The sequence below is a fragment of the Drosophila nasuta genome, chromosome 2L, assembly GCF_023558535.2.
Source record: "Drosophila nasuta strain 15112-1781.00 chromosome 2L, ASM2355853v1, whole genome shotgun sequence".
NCBI lineage: Eukaryota > Metazoa > Arthropoda > Insecta > Diptera > Drosophilidae > Drosophila > Drosophila nasuta.
Window position 1 is genome coordinate 8777917 of NC_083455.1, and position 22697 is coordinate 8800613.

At 38.9% G+C, this 22697-nt stretch overlaps 1 protein-coding gene across 1 annotated transcript in view; it reads left to right on the forward strand.

Annotated features, from left to right (window-relative positions):
• LOC132791579 (uncharacterized) overlaps positions 1-21860 on the forward strand; it is a 42305-nt gene extending 20445 nt beyond the window's left edge. Inside the window, 10 exon segments of the mRNA XM_060800564.1 lie at positions 2529-2760; positions 2846-2993; positions 8740-8919; positions 10789-10928; positions 11034-11241; positions 15135-15371; positions 15561-15793; positions 17027-17165; positions 17486-18632; positions 19254-21860. Of these exon segments, the coding sequence (XP_060656547.1) occupies positions 2529-2760; positions 2846-2993; positions 8740-8919; positions 10789-10928; positions 11034-11241; positions 15135-15371; positions 15561-15793; positions 17027-17165; positions 17486-18603 (2635 nt within the window). The 3' untranslated portion in view covers positions 18604-18632; positions 19254-21860.
• Positions 21861-22697: the final 837 nt, after the last annotated feature.

Here is a 22697-nt window from a genome sequence, read left to right on the forward strand (position 1 = left end):
GCTGATGTCGATGTTGATGTTGACGTTGATGTTGTGATGTTGATGTCTGCTGCAGCTATTGAATTACAAAGATTAGTTTAATGACAGTTGGTGCTGTTTGATTTTCATTACCTCGCCCAGCATCACAGTTCGCAGGCAGCAGCAAAAGGCCGTCAGGCCATTAAATTTACAACCTCTTACATATTAAAAACAGCGAAGAAAAAAACAACCAATTGGGAGGCAACAAGAAAAAAGGCGATGCAGAAAAATACGCTAAGCATGAAGCAGGCGGCGCTTGATTAGAAACCAAAGCCAGTCTCAACCGAAGTCCAAGTTGGAGTTGGAGTTGGAGTTGGAGTCGAGTGCCCGGCAGCATGGCAGTTAGCCAGTTCATCAGAGTGGAGCTGAAATGAGCAGCCGACGATGGCGCAGATTGTTAACTTTGGCAATAACAATAATTAAAGTCAAGTTGAAATGCACATAACTGCGGATATTAGCATTTTAAATGATGTTTATACGTTTTTCTCAGTCTCTCTTACATCTCTCCTGATTTTTTTCACTCACTCATTGCTCTGCTCTGTTGCCTGCTACGCCTTGCCTTTGGGTTATTTGCTTTTGGAGCACTTCCAACTGGGCTACTGCCCAGCAACGAAGACCAAGTCGAAGACGACGACGACGAGGCCAAGAAACAGAAAAGATACTCAGAGCAAAATGGAGAGAAAAGAAATCTAAGCAATTTTATGATGATTAAATTGACCTTTTTTTGCCAGCCTGTGGGAACTTGTCTGTGACTCTCACGTCCTCTCTTTCTCTCTCTCTGTCTTTGCGTCCCTCGTTTTTATTTTAATAAAGCAACTTTGATCTATGCACTTGAAAGTAATTGCAGTTGGTAATGATTATTACATTCGCCTCGAAAGTGCGCGATGCCCTACTGGACCACATAGCTTGCGGTCAGAATAGTTAAGGAAGGTGTCTTCAAAACGAAGTGAGGCAATAAAAAAACAATTTGAAATGCATAAATTTCAATTCCTAAAGGCGTTCAATAGACTTTCTAATGTTTTCTTTAACTGTAATTGAGCCAAATGATTTAAGTATTCGAAATAAAGTGATTTTTAAGCTGAAAAGCAATTTACGTGTTTATACAAACATATTTTGCAATGAATATTTGTTTGGTTGCTGGTGAATAGATTTAGTGAATAGAATTTTAATGTTGTTGCTAATTTTGTGGCTATGTAAACATATTTATTTGAAAATCGATGATTAATATTCCTTCACAAACATGTTGCTCACATAAGATTTATTTAATATAATTTTATTACCTAATCTCCGATTTATCATTTAAAGTTAAATAATTTCATGAAATAAAATATTTATTTTATCCTAAATGTTTATTGTCATGGCTATAAAAAAGGTTTAAAGAGAGAATCAAATGTCCATTCGTAACAAGTAGTGACAAATGAAATAGATAATCATGAAATAATTTCTGCATCCCTATCATAATTCAGGTGATTTGACAAGCACTTTGTAGGCCCTCACGTTGAAATAAAATGAATATTTAAAAATAACGCAATTGAAGCGGAAGACATTGCTAATTGCACTCGGTGCACACGCCATGCGCATAAAACTCAATAACAAATTGCAAAAATGCATTAAACGCATGTCGGCCACTAAATAAATATTGCAATCAAATTCAATAACCTGCTGGCACAGCCCAAGCACCTGGGGCAACCAACTGAGAAGGGGGAGACAAAAAAAAACAGACAGCTGCTGCTGCTGCTGCTGGCAACAAAATGAAGCAATTTGCGACGAGGCAGCAGCAGAAAACTGGCCAAGTCAAGATGTGGCCAAAGGAGAATGGTTTCTAGGCCTAGTCACAGCCGATGAATAATGGGCAAACATTAAGGCCCCAAAATGCAATCAAGCATGTAAAACTTAATTGAAATATAAACCGAAAAACGCATTTGTAGTGGTTAACATATCAATACCAGCAAAGGAGGCCTGCCAAGCAGGAATTGATTAAAGCAGTTCAAGGAGGGGGAGGATACAAACACACACATACACACAGACACGCACGCATCCTGGCGTCCAGTGTGTCTAACTTAAATTAATCCTTAATTACATAGACAACATCCTGCTGTGTCTAAAACCGCAACAGCTTAACGAACGAGACGAGCTGCCAGACCGACACACAGACAGACAGAAAGAGCAGGCTCCAAGCTGCAGGCTACGGCAACATCTTCAGCTTCCCCCTTCTTCACTTGGGGCCACAAATGTCAGTGGCTTTGGCGGTAGCTAAGCCTGTAGCTGATGCTCCACACAGCTCTGAAGCTGCCACTGACTTCAACCGGAAGCTCAAGTTGTGGCTGCAGCTGAGTTGGAGGCTGTAGACGTCGTGTGGTGCCGAACGCTTAATGTCAATTAATTTATAAAAATTTCTGGCGAATCTCCTCGAGCTACCTCGCAAACGGTGGCTAATTAATAAAGTTGTCGTTGCATCTTTCTATATCACAAACACACACACTCAACTCTTCCTTTCTGTTCTTTTGCAGACTGAAAACCGATAATAATGGCGGTGCCTGGTGCCCCAAGCATATGGTATCGAATGCGCTCAAGGAGTATCTGCAAGTGGATTTACTGCAGACGCATGTGATAACCGCCATACGGACACAGGGTCGCTTCGGCAAGGGTCAGGGTCAAGAGTACACCGAGGCCTATGTGCTTGAGTATTGGCGACCGGGCTTTGACAAATGGCAACGCTGGAAGAACACACAAGGCAAAGAGGTAAGCAATTAACGCGAAGAAAAGCAAAAAAAAAGCAGCTCTCGACTACAACACTTGATTCGCAACTTGTTTAATCCATACACAGATTCTGCCCGGCAACATCAACACTTACAGCGAGGTGGAGAACGCATTGCAACCGATTATATTTGCCTCAAAGATACGCATATATCCGTATGGTCAATACGATCGCACCATCTGCCTGCGTGCCGAGATCGTCGGTTGCCCCTGGGAAGGTAAGTGCTCCTCCATCCATCTCACCATCTTCATCCTAATCTCAGTCTGTCCCTCCGTCCATACATCGGTCTGTCTGCGGGCGAATTTAAACGAGTGCGATAAAAACTAGACATGAGCAATGATAGCGCGGAAAGGCTAACAGAGTTTTAGTGTCAGCGTTAATTTATCATCGAGTCGCAAGGGGCCAAAAGCACCGACCACCGGCCACCGGCCACCGACCACAAAGGAGTGCCCTGGACCTGGAACTCACTCTGAGACTAAGACTGAGACTGCAGTCTTTGGCTGCTCTGTGGTCGGTGTTTCTATTAGACAAGCCAAAGCGGCTTAAGTGTCTAGTTAGTGGACAGACGTGCCTTGAAGTGCCATAAACCTTAGCGCTATGCATTAGCATAGCTTAAGGCTAACTCAAGATGGCTGCAGAATGCTCTTGAGTTAAGTTAGTAACTAAAGTAGCTCGGCTACTAAGTATGAGTTAATTGTATGGTATTTCCTCAATAGGAAGCATAAAGCAAGCTTTATTTGGCTTGCATTTAATTCATGCACTGTGTTAAGTAGCGAGTTTAACTTACGGGCATAATTTGCTCACTTAACGGCCACTCAAAAATAAAGCAATACAAATTAAGAAAAAATATGTTGCTTATCCTTTCTTCTTTTTGGCTCATGTGATTTAGTTAAGTACCAGTTGAGGCCGGTAAGTGAGATTTATCTTTCTCACTTAACAACCACACATTAAACAGGCTTAAGTTAAGTTTTTTTGACTTCAACTTGTTAAGATATTAAGGAAACTACTTCATACATTATTTTAATACCGACTAAATGAAGTAGTTGAAATTTAGGGGCCTTTAGAATTTTACCACAAGGGTATTATTCAATAATTCCTGAGAAGTTGTGCAATTTTCTCGCCAATCATTTGATTCTCTTGGCATGCAAGCTTGTCGCAGTTGTTCAGCTGAAAATAACATGACGTTATGGGCAGCGTATTAGTCAAACCGCATAATCCAATCATGGCAACAACGCGACTGCGCCTATGTTTAGCGACCTTTTTCCCTTCCCCCTCACCCTATTCGACATTTGGCCACGCAACGCTTGACTTGTTGTAGTGGCAGTCGCAGTCCGAGTCGGAGTCACAGTTGTAGCTGGAGTTGTCGTTCTTTGGTTGCAACATGCGAAATGTACTTGAAATAAAAGCAGAAAAACCAAGTAAAATGTTATATACTCATATTATATCGCGTGCAGACACACGTATACATGTATGCCAGAAGGAAACCAAATCGAAATCCAGACTGCCTGAGAAACTATGCAGACGAACGACAAGGCAAAACGGCAAACAACCTCCACATTGTCGTCTGACGCTGTTTGCACGCAATTGTCAAGTAACAACAGCAACAACAAACAACTACTAAGTACAACTACAACTACAACTCAGTCTGGCCAAACAAATTTTTCTATAATTTGCAGGTAGCAGCGATAACAACAACAACAACAACAACAACACGAACGCAGCACGCCTAATGACAATTTGTTTGACCAAAGAGACCCCAGAACAATTCCCAGACATAGTAACTCCCCGCGTTTTTCGTAGGTTTCGTGGATCCCACTGGGAGCGAACGAGGCGCGGAAGTGGAAATTATTCCGTAAATTAACGCAATGTGGATGTGTGGTTGGGTTATATTGCGGGGAGGCCCGATAACTGGCGCCATTTGTGTGATAGAATTCTAGAACTGGGTCTGGGACCCACAAAACTATGTACACGCCCCATGTTGGGGGGTAGTTGACGGTTTAGACATGCAAACTGACCAAATGTGGGGATGGGGGCGCCATGTCATTTGATTTGCCATGGGGAATTTAGATGTACGAACAGCGCATTTCATATGCAAATTAAGCGAGAGATAAGATGCCATGGCATGGGTCTGAGGTCTAGACAAGTGCCAGACAGACAGACGACTGTCCGAAAGAAATCAATATAGTAGAGTCGAAGTCAAGTTGATGACTTGGATTCGATTTAATGCCGCACATTAATCTCATCGATGCGCAGTCGGAAAATTTGAGACCAAACTCATAATTGTTTATAAATTGTGGCCATAAATTTGAGCCACTGGTCAAAGAGCATAGCAAAGAGTCGACATTCGACATTTGATTCCCCGCATTTAAATGCAAATCAATAGACACACCTACATGGAACTAAACCGAAAGACCGCACCCAGTTTTGGGTTCGCTTTTGGCTCTGGAAGCGCCGCCGCCGCCGCCGTCGTCGAAGTCGCAATCATAAACAAATAGGGCTTAAATCGAGAGAGGAATAAATTGTGGTTGGGGCGAGAGGAGAGACTCCTTGGTCACGTCATGTCATGGCTGCAGATTATCTTGAGGCAAGTGACACACTCTGATTTCCACACACAGCCGAGCTAAACACAAATTTGTTTCGATTTAACGAACAGCTTAGCCCTTGGAATAGGAATTGGGATTGGAATTGGAATTTGTAGCGACATCAGATTCGACTTGGGAAGCATATGCTAAAGTGCATTTTATAAATGCAACAACTGATTAGCGTTAAGCCCTGGATTTATGACTGCTCTGCATAATTTATGGGTGTTTAGGCTGAGATATTACCATTATTGTGGAAAATTGAAAGTTTTGACTGGGTTTGAGTAGGTGTCTTAGCTTAAACTGCAGCTTAAATCAAATTAAATGCTACTATAATGAAAAGTATTGTTCGCTTCTAACTAAATATCGATCTGTGGGCTGCTTTTCATGGCCATTGTGAGTGTGTGCTTTTAACACCCACACGATGTTGACTTGAATTAGCACTTGTCACACCTTTGTTGCGCTTATTTGGTAACTTCATGGTTTGATGTGATTTTGGAATTCAGCCTTCAATCACACAAACTCATTCCTGCCACTGTTTGATTTCTAAACTTCGTTCTTTTATTTCCGTCTGATTTCTATTTGGTTTGCGCCCCAAATCGATGTGGAAAATGTGGTGAAATTGCACGGAACGTAATAACTCACAACTAACTATGTAGTTTACCCTAAAGTCTAAGTATCTATTTATGCATTCAACTGCTGCTCAATTTGACTCATCAGCAAAAGTTTGCAGACTACGTTGGCGTCTCCCCTTCCCCTTCTTCTGTCAATGGTCGCGTGACCGAGAGGCCACAAAAAACATAAAGAAAGCAGAAAAATAAAGGAAGCAAATTACATTTTATATATTGTATCTGCTCACTGCCCGATTCTGTCTCGACCCCCAAACGTATCCACAGACTATATAGAATGTATGTTCTGTTCATATGTAGTTGTGAGCTTGTTTCTTCCTCGTTTTTGAGTCAGCTGCACGCACTACGAGGACTTTGTTTTGCTCTTTTTTCTTGGTTGTTTTTTTTTTGGCAGTTTCCATTTTGTCTCTTATGCTCGACACGCAAATAAAAATCGCATGTGAGCACGCGAATAACAAGGCTTAAGTGGAAGTCGTCCTCTGTTGTCTGTTGTCTGATGTCTGATGTCCCCCCTTTTGATGCCATTACCTTCATTGCGTGAAAGATGTCGCAACGCAATTGTAAAACGCGCTGCCTTAAATGTCTTTGCAGTTAATTAAATATCTCATATTCCATTTATACTTTCCATATACTTACTTACACACTCGTTGTGTATATATCGTGTAGTGGCACATTGAGGGCTTATCTCTGGACTTGATGTTCGCTGTTTAAGTGTCCGAGACAAGGACTTTGCCCTAATTTCAGTAATTTAGTGTCTGCCTTTTATATTTTTGTAGGGAGTGTGTGCACACATTATAAATAAATTAAAATGTAATTAGACTATTAGAAAACTGGCAAAAATAAACTTTTTGTAATAAGAGTGTTGTCCATTGATTGACTGATTGATATCTGACCATAACTATAAATAAATTAAATATGAGACTGCCACAAGCTTTCCATTGATAGACTGATTGAGAAAGATTGATACATGCAACAAAATATGTACACCATCCGAGCATTGTGTTATAAATAAATAAAAAAATATTATTATACTAATCAAGTAAAAGTCATTTTTAGCGAAAAAAGATTTACTGATTGAGATTGATTAATACAATAATAACAATAACAATAACAAATACTTCCGCTGAACATTACATAAAAATAGAAAACCTGCTAGAAATCTGAAGAAAATAATCTTGTAAATCAAGAAACGTCAATGATTGATGGATTGAAGTGTTCTATATTAAACCATTATTGTAATTAAATTTAACAATAATTAATGCATACAAAATTTATTGATTGACGTTGATTGATGCATGTGTGTATCATAATATTTATTACTTAGTTGTGTTTGACTATTACGTAAATAATAATTAGACTGCTAGAAAATTGACAAAAGTAAACTGGTATTATTTTCAAATGATTGACTGATTGAGGTCGATTAATAAATTTAGTGTATTGTTTAACAAAAACTGGAGTTAAGCTAACTATGTATTATAAATAAATCAAATAACCATTAGAATGCTAGTAAACTGTCAAAAATAAATTAATAATAATAAAAGTGCCGCCCATTGATTGACTGATTGAGGTGATTGATACATGTGTGTATTAGAATATAACGTATTGAAGCATAGGAAATGCTTGTATGGTAATTATCTATGCCACTGCGTGCGGCGCGTGGGTTGCACCTTAATTATGTGTAATTATGTGATTTTTGGTAATTATTGGAAAATTCCTTTGACTGTTTGTCCTGTCCTGTGCTGTGCTGTCAATGGTATCAATGTTGCTATGCTCCCATGTTTCGTGTTTCGTGTTTCATGTTTACCACGTGCCCGAATTGTGTAAATAGAAATAGCAGTAAATTAGTTTCTACTCCCGCCACAAAAGCGACAACTGCTTGTTTGAGCACAGTATGTAATTATTTCAAGTATCCTGGCAACCCTGACAGTTTGCTGTTGTTGTTTTTCGATCTAAATGTAATTGTTTTATAGGTGGACGCACTTAGTTTTGGTAATTAGTGTCAGGTGTTTGTTAGTTTGTATTTCGCTTGACCAAAGCACCGAACTGCAGCATATAAAGTATCCTTCAACTTGAACACAGCGAAACTTTACCATATGCGAATCAAGTTTGTATATAGTAGAGGAGGAACATCAAAACACTTTGTAAACTCAGACCGCAAAAGCATGACTCAGTTTTGTGTGCACACTGTGTGACTTTGACATTGAAAAACTACAGCAGTTTTCCCCAAAAAACAACCTCAAATCCCCGAAACTCCTCTCGAAGCCCACCAAGCAGACACTTTGCTAAAAATAACCACAGAAACCAAATGGCAGACAAAAGACAAAAGTGGCCGCAAAACGAAATTATGTTTCAAGTAACTCAATATCCGGACACCGCTTCCCCTTCTACTCCTCCCCGGCCCCCCCACGCCCAAAACTTGCGGCCGACTTAGCACTTAGTTAGTTGAGAAGAGGAGGGAAAACTTTAAATTTACCGCAGTTTAAAAACCTAAAACAAATACCAACTCAAATGCGAGACTCGCTTTGTCACTCGTTTGTCTGCGTCACGTGTCACGTGACACGAAACGTGACATGACGTGAAGGGAAGTGAACCAGTGACAAAGCAGGGAAAAAGACGGAAGTGATGAATGAGTGTGTGTGTGTGTGTGTGGCTCATGTTACTCTCGAGTTTAGTTCTCAGTTGTTCACTCAGTTGTTGTATTCCTTGAATTCTGTCGCTCTATTTCAAATTGTGATATTCATTTTGTTATTTGCAGAAGGCATCGTTTCATACAGCATACCGAAGGGAGTGCAGCGCGGCATGGAAGTCGATTTATCGGACAAGACCTACGATGGCAATGAGCAGGGTGACCGCTACGTGGATGGATTGGGTCAATTGGTGGATGGCCAGAAGGGCAAGGACAATTTCCGCACCGATATTCATGGCTTTGGCAAAGGTAAGTGCACGTAGCGATGAATAAAATCACGATTCCTATGCTAGGATGGATTTAAGATATTTATTTCATTATTTATTGCAATTGTTGCTCTGAAATACAATAATTCAAATAGGGAAACTTTAGTTCATACTTTTTTTTTTAATTTAAATTTCATTACTCTTATGACATATTTTAAGGTTTCAATTCAACAATATAACCTGAGAAAATGGGTGTTTTAAGCAACTTATATTATTTTCTAATTTATAATTAGGATATTTCTATAGTGTATATTAGGGATTATTATTAAAGGATGTTTAAACAAAATTATTCCCTTTTTCTCTGGGTGACTAATCCTATTTCCAAGCTGAAACTCTTGCCTTGAATTAGCCTTCGATAAACATAAACAAATGAATGCAAATGCGGTGTACATTTCACTTATGACTACCTCGCTCATTAGAGCAAAACACTCGAGGAAAAAAACCCCTCCGCTCAATATAAACTTTCGCCATTTATTTTGGGTTTGGTTCGAATGCAAAAAGCGAGAACAGCCAGAGAGAGAACTGGCGAAAAGTGCCCCGCAAAAGATTTATGGCAATCGAAAAAACTGATTAACATCAAATAATTACAAAAGTTCACCGACAGAAAAAGCATAAGGCGATGCCCAACTTCATTGAACATCGAGGCAAAGGGCAGCAGAGGCAAAAGTTTTTGGCTAGCAAATAATTTGCCTCACAACACAATAAACAAAATAAATAATAACTTTGGACTATTTGCTGGCGTCGCAGTAAACTTGGCCGGATACAAAAGCCAAGCTCCAGCAAACTATGCGCTCTCTTCTGCTGCTGCTGCTGTAAAAATGTAAACATTATGCATATTTGATAATTTATGGCAACACTGGCATTCATTTCCGAACTGCGAACTGTGAACTGCGCCTGGGCTCCAAAAACTTTGCCGATGCTCACAAGTTTTAGCTTATTTTTCCCTGGCTGGCTGCGTTGCTTTTATTTTCTAGCTATTTCTCGCTTTTGGCAAATGGCCAATAATCGAAATTATTGAAAAGTTTGCGCTCTGCGAATTTAAGTAGAAAAGTTCCCTTAGACAATTAGACATGCAGTCGTCGTCGAGGTCCTTATCGAGAGACAGACACATAAAAAGCAATCGCATTGCAGCAAAGTTTGTCTGCCGCCCCCCGCCCCGAAATTACCCCCCAGACAATTGAATAGCCATCTCCTTTATGTTTATTACGTTTTTTGGCATTCTGGCTTATTTGCATTGCATAAAGCAAAAGCAATCGATTTTCGCTATTGATTTCAACTTTGCCCCAAAATTTCGTGGCTACACATCTTAACTTGCAATTGTAATAATATCTGGTTAGAGCTAAACATTTCTATTTCCATTTCTATTTAGAAGCACAGTTAATATTGCATGACTTGTGCAGCCTAGCTTAAATGCCTTCCTCCTTGTTTTATGCGCCGCCCTCCCCGCCACCTTTTGTGAAAGCAAATTAGGGCCATGCAAACAAAAACAGTGGAAAGAAATGGCTTAAATGTCGCTTTGGCCATAATTTCTAGTTATGAGCAGCACCCTCCATGGTTCGTTGTTCGTTGTTGGTTGTTCGTTCGTGAACATTTGTTTGTTTTGGGTCTATGAAACTTCACCCCAAAGTGCCATTGACTTGGGGGGCTTAAATAGCTTTACATGCCACTCTTCTTGTGCATATGTGGCGGCCGTTGGGTTGGTCTATTGATTTCCTACTTCTCTTTCGCTCATTTTGTTATTTTCCTTTTATTTTGGGGAAACTTCCAAACCAAATAGCGCTACATTTCATTTCATTTCATATGGATGGTTCTTTTATTTGTTCTGTTTTTTTTTCCTTTTTGTATATTGCAGGTTACGAATGGATTGGCTGGAGAAATGATACGCCCGGTCTGTTGGGCAAACCCGTTGAAATTGTGTTCGAATTTGATACGGTTCGCAATTTCAGTGCCATCGTTTTGCATACGAACAACATGTACACCAAGGATGTGCAGGTGAGTGATTTATGCGAGAATCTCGCGAGGATTATAATTTACTTTACATCTGGGGTATATTTAAAACCATATTAACCCTCCCAACTCTTCTTCCCCTTCTTTTAGGTCTTCGTGCATGCGAAGGTCTTCTTTAGCATCGGTGGACGTTACTTTTCCGGCGAACCCGTTCAGTTTTCCTATATGCCCGATACGATAATGGATCATGCTCGCGATGTGACCATTAAGCTGCATCATCGCGTGGGCAAATATCTGAAAATCAATTTGTACTTTGCTGTCAAATGGATTATGTTATCCGAGATCAGTTTTATATCTGGTAAGTAAATTGCAAGCAGTAAACTGCAGATGTGTCTGCAAATGCATTTTTCAGCTTGATTTCACTTTCAAGTGTGCGACAGGGGTTAAAAAAGAGAAAAAAGAAAACAGGGAAAGCAATACTCGAACACATTTTTCCAACATTTGGGCAACAACAATGCAGCGAATAGATAGAGAGACAGAATGCAGAACTAGACAGGCGAGATAAGCGGTCCGAGAGGAAAAATCTCTCTTCTTTTCTTTTCTATCTGTTTTTTTTTTATTTTTGCATTGTAGGCAACTCGTGTCCGTGTCGTGTGCTGGGTGAATGGGTTCGCTTTTGGGCTGGGCGGAGAGATTTAAAGTCAATATAAAATGCCCAGGCCCAAACATGCAAAAGTAAACAAGCGTCTGCAGTTTAGGGGTAGTTGCAACCCCCACCCCCGAAGAGAGTCCTCCAACATTGCTCTGGCATGCATTGCATTTCCGTTTGAATGCCAAGCGTGTCGCAGTCCTGATTAAATTGTACCAAGTGCAAAGATTTAGGAGTTGATGCTCCCCTCCATTCATGTGCGACATATTTAGACAATATTTTCATGGCACATTGATTCTCGACTAGGGGATGATGTCTAGGGTACAATGCTGTTAACATCGGAGGATCGATTGGGTCGGTCACTGAACCAAAGATCATTTGTATTCATTGGGGGTTGTGTGGCTCAAGTTCGGAATCTCTCTCTGTCGTTTTGCCTGACTGGCCGAAATAGGAAAATCCATGTGCGGTAGGTGTGAAAATGACTAGGGGATAAAACTGCCAGTCTGCCAACTGCAATTTGATTGATGAGTCAAATAGAGCGTGCCGCATGAATAGGGGATTTTCATCGATATACAGATGGCAGGCAGTGCCAGAGGCAGAGGCAGCGAGGGGCCAACATTATAGGCTTAATGGATTTATGCAGGAAGTCGGTTATAAATCCATACCAAACTGAGATTTCATAGTCAAATAATTATGGCAGTTGAAATGAAAAGACAGGAAGAAAAGCTTGCTAGCGAATAAAGAAATATACTTTTCAATACGTGTAGTTATAATACAACTACCCTGAAAAGAATTTTACAATGCACTAGGGAATAAAGTTCAAAGAATGCAAGGGGACAAACAATACATGAAATTCCGCTTAAAAACACATTTTGAAGAATCATCGCGATATAAAGACTTTAAGCTGAAGGACTGAAGATGCCGCACTCAAGATCATCAGCGGATCAACAGCGTTACAAAGCACATTTCTGTGTGATAATGGTAGCTGGCATCCTTAAACGGATGTCATCTTCAACAACTGAGCCAAGGATGTTGCTGGAAGCGCTAAGAGAAACCACAGTCGACAGCTCAAACTCAAACCTCAAACTGAGAGCTCGATTGTGCACCACATGCTGCGCCTGCCAAGGCAGCAATTACATGACGAGTAACAAATACCACGAAGCATTTGTCACGCACAACAACAACAACGATGCCAAAGGGCAGGGGGAAGGCGTGGCATCAGACGGGGGGCAGTGGGGCAGGCAACCAGCTGTTAGCTGGTATTTTTAATTTTTACTTATTTAGTTTGCTGCGTGAATCTAGGGTAAGGGTAAGGATAAACAAAAGAAACGCACGTACATCTTTTTCTGAAGTGTGTGTGCGTATATTTTTATCAGGCACTGTAGAGATTTAACCCCAATTTGTGAGATTTGCTTGCGGTGCTGTTGTTGTGTTTTATGGAGTTGTATTTAAGGGTTTCTAAAAATACAAAAGGCACAAAAAAAAAAACACAAAGAATGAGAGAGCGAGATTGTCCCTGGGGACAATCGTACACACAGAGAGAATTAGTTATAAAGGGGCAGCTAAAAAATAAAAAACAAAAACAACAAGAACAAGAACAACAGAAAAATGCAAAAAGATATGCGGCATATTTGGCATTATGTCTATTCAAGTTACCCGTTCCCTACAACACAATAGGCAACGATACAGAAGAGAAGAGAGTGTGTGATAAATGTGGCACGAAATATTTTAATTATTTTAAACGTTTTATGACGACCACAGAGAACACAGCGCGCTGAGAAACTGAGCACTGAGAGATGCAAGATATGCCTTTATAATATATAAGTAGGAAGCAACAAGAACAACAAGGGGAACAACAACGGCGACAACAAGGACAATGGCAATGCCGAAACAAAAGGCCGCCAAGCACAACAAAACTTCAGAAGCATGCCTGGCGTGTCCTGAGAGTGTCCTGTCCAAGGCAAGGCGACATAACTCAAAACAGCAGCTCATTCCCTCGCTCTCTTGCTCTCTCTCTCTCTCTCTCTGTCTCTCTCACTTTCTTTCACTGCCTGGCAACTTCACACAGTAATTACGCCATTTACTGTCTCGACAAAACTGAGAAACGGGGTCACCCACTCACAGCTTACAGCTCCCAGCTCGCAGCTCAAGGAAGCACATTTTTCGGCTAGCCCGTGGGCCATTCTCAGGGGTGGCTTCCTGCAAAAAGCTGCCCCCGCCTCTGTTGCTTCTGTTGCTGCTGTTGTTTTTGTTGTCTTTTGTTTTGTTATGCCCTCAAGATGTTAGCGGAGATAAATGACAACACTTTGGACCGCACTGAGCGACCATATGCTGTAGTTACTAGGGGGACGGAGAGAGTACGGAGATTTCACATAAGCTGGCGGTATTTGAGATCAAAGGGAATCGCTTGATGAGCAGGTGTTTGCGCGGCGCTGCAGGCTCAGCTTGACAGATCTAAGCTAATAAACAGCAATGCCAACGGAATTCCCTGAATTCAACAGAGGAATGCCGCCAGAGCCAAGAATTTAAGCAGAGCAATGAAATTTTGTATTTTGTAAAGCATTTCTATCATATGACCATAATTCGCTTTACGGCATACTTGCAATGCACTTAACGGTCAAACTTTATTTCACAAAATTCATTCAATGGCATATTTTTATTTACCATTAAAAGTAATCTTTCACAATGTAATATGGGAAAACATAATAAATAGCAATGATGGATGAAAATCTTTGTTTTAGGCATTCGAATTTCTTTCGCATAACGGCCAATTTTGTAAACTACCCAATTAATGTCCCAAAGCAAGGTGTAGTTGCTTTTAGTTGATAACTTTAAAGTAAATATGAAAAATTCCCACTATCAAGCATCTCTTTCTTAGCTAAGTATACAATTTACACTTAACAGCCACAGCTTATTTATTAAAATTCACTTAGTGGCATACGTTATGCACTTAACAGCCAAATAAAAAGTAAAACATTTAAATAATGTATGGGAATATAAATATTCTATGATATAGATCTAATATTTGTTATCGTAACAGGCAGTTTTGTTTATCCCGTAAACCGATGGATTAAAAGACTCCGACTGACTAGTAAAATTTCCAATCAAAGCCACACAGTTGGAATTCCGATTAAATTCCGTGTTCTCTTTATTGCCAACTCATGTAGCTCACATGCATATTTATTAGATACGCTACCAGATGTCGTAGGAAATCAAACATCTGTATACATTTAGTAATGCCGTATAGTCGAATAAAAAACCCAACCAACGGTTGACAGGAAATGAACACGTTAGAGGTCTAAGAGGTCTTCGTACGAAAAAAGAAGAAGAAAAGAAAAGCGTAGCGAAAGCAAAACAATTTAAAGTGGAACGAAAGGTGTAAAGAAAAGAGAGCTGAGAAATGAAATTGTAAAATGCCCAGAACAGAGAAGAGAAGTGAAGTGTGGATGTGGAAGTGGAAGAAAAAAAAGTAATCATAGAAGCGCAGCTGTGCCTTCCAACTTGAAGCGGCAACTTTTAAAGATGATATTGAGTTGATGTCGTCCATAAATGCCGCACTCTCTGACTATCTTTTTCCCTCCTTCTTTTTTTGCCATTTACAGTGCCTGCGTTGGGAAATTTCACAGATGAGCAGGAGCAGCGCAATAATTCGCCAGGCAGCGCACAGGATGGCAGCAATACACGGGAATATCCTTTGCAGAGCAACGACTATCAGCACAATCATAACAAAAACAAAATGAATGGCGGCGCGTCTGGAGGTGCTGGCGGTGCCGCAAACGGTGGCGCCACCGATGCCACCAGCAGCAACAGCAACAGCGTCTACAACAATGGACCAGAGCGTAAGTCTGAATAAATTCAATTAGCAGCTCAATACTTTACCCTCTCACTCTCTCACTCACACTCTAGTAATTATTTAGTTGAACAATATTTACTTTTAATTTGGTTTTTGTCGATTTTTGCATGTTAATTTAAATTGAGGCCGCCTTTGTTGATGGTGTTTTGTTTTGCTTTTAATCGTTTCATTGCAGTAATTGCGCCACGCCCGATTGATCAGGAGCCGAACGAGGCGAACTTCATTGGTGTTGTCATTGTGGTTCTAACAACGATAATTATCCTTTTGGTCGCCGTTATCCTGTTCATCGTGTCACGCACGAAGCGAGCCCGTGGCAGCAACGTTCTCGATGCATTCCAATACAGCTTCAACCCCAACACACTGGGCGGCAATGTCGACAAGCATCGCCCCAATGGCAATAGCATTAAGGTGAGAACACACACATACTACGATATACATGTACATGTATAGTGTACTATATAGTATAGTACTTGTACAGCAGCTGAAATTCCTGCCTCAAATTTCACATAATTGCTCAATGTTGCGTGCAGCTGCCACGTCCTCGACGTGTGCTTCGAACCATGCCACACTTGACCAGGCGGCAGCGACAACGACGACGACGGCCCCCGTGCGGCATTTATTTTATTTAATAGAACTTTTCAACGGCTTCCTTTTATAGCCTCTTCGATGAAGTCCACAGCTACCCAGCTAGCCAGCTAGCCACTGGCCACAGTCTGCTGTGGGTGCCAAAACTTAAGTGCTGAACAGTGCAGAAAGTGCCGGCACTTTAAAGTTGCAAGTGGCAAGAAAGCATTAAGCGTCAACAGCATTGACGAAAAAGCGCTTTAAACTAAAAGTAATAAGCAGTAAAAATAACAATTCAAGGCAAGACTCGATCATAAGCAATATGTAGAGATAAGCAGTATGTTGAATAGTTTAAGCGGAAAAGCTGCTAAGAGGAGTAGTAGAAAATAGGTTAAAAGGAAAGAGAACATAATAAGTAAACTTAAATTATGAAGGATATTAGATTGAAAAAAGTGTTGAAAGTAAAGTAGAGCAAAGTAGACCACTTAATAGGAGAAAAAGAAATTGTATCACTTAGCTGAAGAAAGATATATGTACATTAAACCACATACTTGCAAATAATTTTCAAATAAATTATATTAAAATATTCTCACTATAAAGCTAGATTTTATTTATGAAATGTACAATCTACAATTGAAATTATCGTTATTAAAAATATACTTTTCTGTTAAAAATCAAAATTAAAAACGATAAATATGAAAATATACATAGAAACGAAAATATCAAAATAACTTTAGTATTGTTTGAATAGAGTTCAATATCAGCGCATTCAAGCAAAATTTCATTTCAATTAGTTGTGCTAAATTGAATAAGAAAACAACGCAAAAGTTAATACCATAATAATGTTGCTAACTTAAAATCAAAAGACTTATATCGAGCAAGAAGTTTATTTTTGCTTTGGGAATTCTAAAACTCATCCGACACATAATAATTTAAGGGTTCTAAATGCCGCACAGATATATCTTCATTCCCTGACTTGTCACTATATTAAACATTTGTGCGTTTTCCTGCACTTTATTCACCCAACTCTCTCTCTCTCTCTCTCTCTTTTCGCCCCATCTCGCAATTTAATTTCAGGCCAGCGTCGACGACAACGATTCCATTGGCAAGAACAGTCTCTACCATGAGCCCTTCAATGTGAATATGTACACGAGCGGTGTGAACGGCTACGCAGCGGTTAATGATTTACAATGTAATATGACGCCAGACTATACAGGTGTGTAAACCCAATACTTTGACCCCAAATTCCCCCCACCACACACACACTCCACACTCCTCCATTCCACACATAGCCCAGAGAATAGAGCCCAGACCCCAAGTCCCTTGGCTCACCCATTTCCGCTGCGAGCTATAAAATATGGCGCCGCTAGCAACTAATGCAAATAAATTTTTGCGGCGATTGCCACACACACACACTCACACACTTGTATATATATATAACCTTTTGCCATTTGCCTGTGACTGTGACTAAGCGAAATCCTTTTACGTCTTTTACGTTCGCTCCCCTGCGGGCAACACACAAACACACACACACAGATGTGCCAGAAGGTGGCTATGCGGTTCCCCACATGCAGGACTATATGCCGGCATCGAAAATGTCCAATGCCGGCGGCGGCTATGTGAATGTGCGACGCACGCCGCCGCCACCGCTGAGCAGCATATTCCCCAGACCGCCGACGGTGCCGCCACCGCCCATGGAGAAATATTATGCGACCACAGCCATATTCAAGCCCATCAAAGGCGGCGGCTCATCGAGCGGTGGCAGCAACACCAACACCGTCAGCAGCGGCGGCGGCAAGAGCAGCCACAGCAATCAGGATCAACTGAATGGCATCTACGGCGACGATGGCATGGGCACCATGAACTCACAGTCGACAGCCCCGATGATCAATCCATATACCAGTGGCAACAGTGCTGCAGCAGCTGCTGCGGCTGCGGAATTTCAGCGAGCCAGAACTTATAACTTCCGCAGCTATCCAGACAATCTCTAGTTCGAAGCTTCACTTAAGTTGGCGGCAGCCGAGCCTGCCACATTGGGCAACGGCGCTGGCACTTCGGGCAACGGCACAGATCCTTTGATTGCTGCCCCCAAGCGTAACAATGGTGCAGCAACCACAATGCCCAAGAAGCCGCAACATCTGAGCATTGCCAATAACACCGGCAATGCGAATGCCAATGCCAATAAGCCCAAATATAGTTTGACGCTGCACAACAATAAGTATGCCACAAGTGGTGGTGGCAACAAGAACAACGTCACCTCGATGCGCGACAATCAACAGCAGCAACAACGACAACACCTGAAGGCATTGCGCTTAACCCGCGACGTCAGCAACACCGATATCAACGACTACAAGCGACCGATGCTATCGAATCTATCGCCTGCCGAGGATGTTGGGATTCATCTAAGCAGAAATTTGACCCTCAAATCGGGCAATGGCATTGGCGTTGGCATTGGCAATGGGAGTGGGACAGCTGCTGCCAACGGTGAAGCTTCTGGCATTTTGACAACATCGACAACAACAAATGCAACTAAATTGACTGGTAATACGGCGAATGGAAATGTCAACGGAAACGGAAATGCGGCCACAACAACTGCAACTCCAATGGCGAACGGTGTTATGAGGACACAAAACAACAGGCTGTGGTATCATTGATGAAAACGCCATTATTAAATGGATTTGAGGTGAGTTTAGCTAATTCAAACAATTAAATATATATTTCTACAACTACAATAGAATCTGAGAAATATACTGTGTATCTTTTTGAAATTAGAATTAAAGTAACTTTTTATTATTTGTTGATTATAGTTCAAAAAAATGTGTTGCACAGAATTATTTAGTTTTAATAACGCATTTTATATATTTAAATAAGTAAAAAGTTATATGAAATTTAGTTGTTATTAATATGCAGCAAACGCTTTGCAATCTGAAGCTATTTAGCAATTGAATTTACCTTAAAAACAAAATGATTCTTATTTTGCAAGTGTCTACTGTGTAAATAAACGGGCAAAAGCCTAAAATAAAGTTACTTTAATTTCCACTTTATAATAAAAACTGAATAGCACTATTAATATGAATGAATATGCTAATATAATTACAACTCATAGTGCAATAATCAGAAATAAAGAAACTTTAATTAGTGCTTTCAAATTATAGCAACATTTTATTTTTTACTAACATAGTTGAGCCAATTAAATTGCAAAAAAAAGAGTTGTTTACATTACTGCTGTTTAACTAGCAAATTTGCCATAGAAAATTCCACTTTAATAACCTTAGACTCTTTACATCTTTTGTTCTCTTTGCAGCTCTGATGCTCTACACGGACGTGCAACAACAAACAGAATATAAAAGCAGAAAAAATAGCAAAAAAGAAAAAAAAAATATAGAAGCAAAAACCATATGAAAATGTTAAGTACTAGTAATCATACAGCAAATTTGTATTAGAACCCGCCCCTCCCACAAATGCGGAGAGCACAATGCGTCGAACAATTGAACCCACTGAGCAAAACGGAAGAGTAAAAGTAAACATAAAAAAATGAGAAATAAGAAAATTATTAAAGTCGAATATCTAAGCAAAATGTAGCGTCGAATATATGCCAACGAAATGATACAACTTATAGAAATACAACCTGTAAATATATACCTAGTATATCGGAATGCAAAAGGTAGTGAACAAAATAAAAATGCATATGATAGAAAAGCGAGCTGAATTTTTAAAAATAACAAAATGAAAAAGAAAAAGATGGGCACTAGTTTCTCATAGATCAAATGCAATCGAGCAAAACGTAAGAAGAAGAAATATATTAAAAAATAAAAAAAACGAATTTAAGATCTAGCATTTAGCAACACTTATTGTTTATAAAACGAAACGAAACGAACCGCGATGTATGAGCAAAAGATATTGAAGAATATGAAGTAACTAGCATATAATAAAGTTCAACTGATTTTTAGTACCTTTCCAAAACAAAAACAAAAATACAAAAAAAAAAAAAAGAAGAGAACTAACTGTAAATGTCTGTAATATCCTCAATCCTAATCCCCACATTATGCTATCCTATAACTGTACTATCGTATATATTCTGTGACCTCCCCCCATTTGAGAGATCCCCACTGTAAATTTCTGTGTATAAACCTAGAAAAGTATCCGTGAGATACAATACTTAAACGTAGATTGTTTGCTAACTGGAGCAGATGGAAATGCCGCGTCAAAAAATTATGTAGAGCAATCAAGAGACGATCGACGATTGAACGATTGATGATTGACCTTGATTGATGATGATAAAATTGTAACGGAATTTAACGGACCAAGAGAGCGTGCAGAGCGTCGTCGCCTAAAACCAATTAAAATGAAGTTTTCATCAATGATTTGTGATTAAATATTTAACTACCTACTTATAAAAACAAAAAAACAAAAGAAAACAAAAAGAAAAAATGAATATTCAGTTCTTAATGCTAAACTTTAATTTAATGCAAATCGTACTACCCGACAAAAATGACTCTGACTATAAAAACAAATACTATGAATATAAATAATTATATGCATACATACATATATATAATATACATACATATATACTTACTTATATACGAGTATATGTATAATTAATAAATAATCATGTATATGTTCCTTTTTAGTTTAATGCGCATACGAATTATCACAAGAAAACAAAAGTACTAAACGTTAAAGTCGTAGTAGCTTCGTAGTAGTTAAAAAGTAATGAGCGATAAAGCAGAAAGTAAAAAATTAAAGTGTAAACACCGCATTTTATAAAAATACAAAATAAGTAAGTTCGTTAAAAAAAAGGAAAACATAAAAATTAAAATAGAAATAGAAATAAAAATAAACACACTCCCACAACAGACAAACACACATCACGTGCAGCAAAAAGTAGTAGAAAATAGTAGCAGAAATAACAAAACGATAACAAATAACACGAACAGGAACACAGAGACATTCATAAAAAAAAAGAAAAGTATTTAAAATGTTTGTGCAACACTTTCGAAACATGTTTTAAACTAACAACAAGAACAACAGCAAGAACATTAAATAAAAAAACAGATGTAAGCATTAAGCTAGCCATTTTTAAACACAACATAATTAAATGATTAAATTATATAATTATAATAAGCTGTCTAGGCCCGAAGGGTAAACATAACATACAATACATATACAATTTTACATAAAACGTACATATTTCTGTATTTTTCGCACAGTTCTTTAACTTTCCAAATTTCCAATGCACAAAATGTTTGCCAACACTGAAAACTGAACAACACTGACGAACACTTTCCGCAGCTCTGCAACACTGGATACACTATCAAAGAAAATAAAGAAAAAAAAAACGTAAAAAAAAAATCACGAACCTACCTACAAGACTTGTATAAATTATAATAATAAAAAACGATAATGAGAAATTGTATAATTAGTGATTAAGTTTAAATTACATTTTGTATAAATTAACAAAGAACGAGGCATAAGTGTACACTGTAAAAAAACAAATTAAATAAACTACTTGTAATGTTTTTTTGTAAATTATCGCAAAGTCGCACAGACGAATTATGGATTAATTCATTTGCTGTTGCTTGGCAGTTCATTTATATAGACTAGTTTAATTTCTAAACTAATTTAATGGCATTTATTACGAGTAATAATATGTGTAAATTTCAAGGCAAAAATATAGTATTAAATTATTTAAACAAACAAAACCAAAACCCCAATGGAATTTCTTTATTTCTCGCTCATTTGAATTCAATTTAAATTGCAAACTGAGATTGCTGAGATTGTTGTTGGCAAGTATTAACAAAAAAAAAAGAAAGCAAAAACATGAACCGAAAACAAAAGTAATGCGGCATAGTTCTAATTTAAACAATGCATTCATATTTATTATAAATAACGCTAACACAATTAACAATGCAAATTAATTGAAATATTAACAAAATACTAAACTAAACTCACGCAAACAACCACAACTGACAATTGAGATTACAACAACAAAAACAACAACAACAAACAAAAAATGGGTAATAATTCATGAGAAAAATACAAAAAAACACAACTACAACAAGAGAGTAAAAAATTAATAAAAATATACAAAACAAAAAGAACAATTTAAATACAAATTAAGCTTGTTTTCATTTACATGCAAATTGGGTCATGGAGAGTAATTGTGATTACAAAGAATGCATTTAATTGGGTTTATTGATAAGAATGTTGGTTGCTATTTTCGAGAATTACTAATTCAATATTTCCCTAGGCGACATATCAAATGTGATCTGTAAACAGTGTATTCCATTTTGTGCTATCTAAATAAAGGGAAAACTGCTAATTGAATTGTAGTTTTCTAGTACAAACAGAAATTTGGTAAGATAAATAGAGAAAGAGAGTTTGGACATCCTTGAATTTCTCTAGGGACCTGCTGAAGGAATCGTTATTGGATGTTTACTGTGGCCCATGGATATAATGTTCCCGAAGGCCTTAATCAGAGCACTTATACAGAACTGCGAACTGCAAACTGGGATCAATGACCACCTTAGGGCAGCAACATCTGCTTTGATTCACGCATATTTCACACATTGCATTCGATGTGGAAAATCGACCGCAAATTGTGCCAAGAGGGCGGCGGCAGGGCGGGTGCAAGGGAAAGTTCACACATGTCGCTTTTGAAACGTTTAAATCAAATACATATAATAAAATAATACAAGGCACTTGGCGTTCGCTATTTGTAGCTGTCTTTTAATTGACACTTTCG